The following is a 1515-nucleotide window of genomic DNA, read 5'->3' on the forward strand; positions in this document are numbered from 1 at the left end:
GCTCTCACTATAATTGGAGGAGTATTACAATACACGAGAGGACAGACCCTCTACGTGCTATCAATATGGAGAAACTCTCTCTCATCTATTCTATGACTACCTGAGACTATATATAGGGGCAAACAACTCTCTTTCTTGGCGGACACGAAATAGAGTTGTACTGTGCTACGTCTAGCACGTTTGGCATACCATAGTCCGTTAGGACTCCTTCCATAGTACAACAGGTAAATAGATTTCGGATCACCATACAACAGTCGTGTTGAAATATTCAGAACTACGTAAATCATTGACAACTGAAGCTTGAGGTCCTTAGCGCAAGCTTTGGCCCAAGCGAGAGCACCATGATGATTTTCAACACCGCATCATCAGTTATAGTTGCTTGGACCAATTTTGCAATATTTGATATTCTCTATTTATGTATCTGTACTGGTAGATCATTTATTTAACCCTCTTTATTCACATGATCCAGATGAGACGCAGTCCCTTGCAAAAAAAATCAGACCGTTTGACACGGTACGGACTGCTTTAACTGAACGTCTCAACGGCTTGCCGTGGAGAACACCCAACTGACGTCCATAACTAACCCCTGGCAATCACTATATAAGCTCAACAGGCTTGACTCTCAAACCACAAAGCAACCAACAATTCATTGTAGCAGCAACCAAGGAAAAGAGGGTTCATTATATTTCCAGAGCCAGCTTGTCAATTATCTAAGATGGCAACTGCAAGAGTTCTAGCCACCTCTGCAGTCTTCCTCCTTGTAGCACTCTGCACCTCCCATGCCGCGTCCTCGCTCCGCCTAGGGCTCGACGTGTGCCGTGCGAGCAGCTACCTCCCTGGAAAAGCAGGTCACTGTGAGCAGAGCAATGACCCTGACTGTTGTGAGGATGGTAAGAGGTACCCGCAATACCACTGCTCACCTCCGGTCACCGCGAGCACCAAGGCCGTCCTGACACTCAATAGTTTCGAGAAGGGTAAGGATGGCGGTGGCCCATCGGAGTGCGACAACGCTTACCACAGCGACGAGGAGATGGTCGTCGCACTCTCCACTGGCTGGTTCGAAAACATGGGTCGTTGCGGGCACCGCATCAAGATCACCGCGAATGGTAAATCTGTGTATGCCAAGGTGGTGGATGAGTGTGACTCTGTGTACGGCTGCGACGACGAGCACAACTACGAACCACCCTGCGCCAACAATATCGTCGACGCCTCGCCGGCTGTGTGGAATGCTCTGGGTCTCGACCAAAACGTTGGTATGGAGGGCATCACCTGGTCCGACAACTGATAAGAAGAAGATGCAATGCCCATTAATTGCATCACCCGTGTTCAATTTCCATATCGAGTGTAGTGTGCGCACATATTAGTAGTTCTCTGTACAAAGATTGAATCATATTCTATCGGTTGTTGTACATGTATATTATCTTTTAATAACATTTATTTTAAGTATTGTTACAATATGCACCATATATGTTGGACTCTAATCATAGTACGAGTGTTTGCAACGCACAAGTGAAT

General features: G+C 46.5%; 1 protein-coding gene across 1 annotated transcript; it reads left to right on the plus strand.

Moving 5' to 3' along the window:
• Window positions 1-715: 715 nt before the first annotated feature.
• LOC124655769 (putative ripening-related protein 5) lies at window positions 716-1285 on the plus strand. The gene has a single exon (XM_047194619.1). It carries the CDS (start codon window positions 716-718, stop codon window positions 1283-1285), a length of 570 nt encoding a protein of 189 aa, XP_047050575.1.
• The last annotated feature ends 230 nt before the right edge of the window (window positions 1286-1515 follow it).

Source organism: Lolium rigidum, chromosome 1, assembly GCF_022539505.1.
Source record: "Lolium rigidum isolate FL_2022 chromosome 1, APGP_CSIRO_Lrig_0.1, whole genome shotgun sequence".
In the NCBI taxonomy this organism is placed as follows: Eukaryota; Viridiplantae; Streptophyta; class Magnoliopsida; order Poales; family Poaceae; genus Lolium; species Lolium rigidum.

Bases quoted from the DNA above. Each gene is read 5' to 3' on its own strand.
- LOC124655769 (XM_047194619.1), top strand. From the start codon at position 716: ATGGCAACTGCAAGAGTTCTAGCCACCTCTGCAGTCTTCCTCCTTGTA.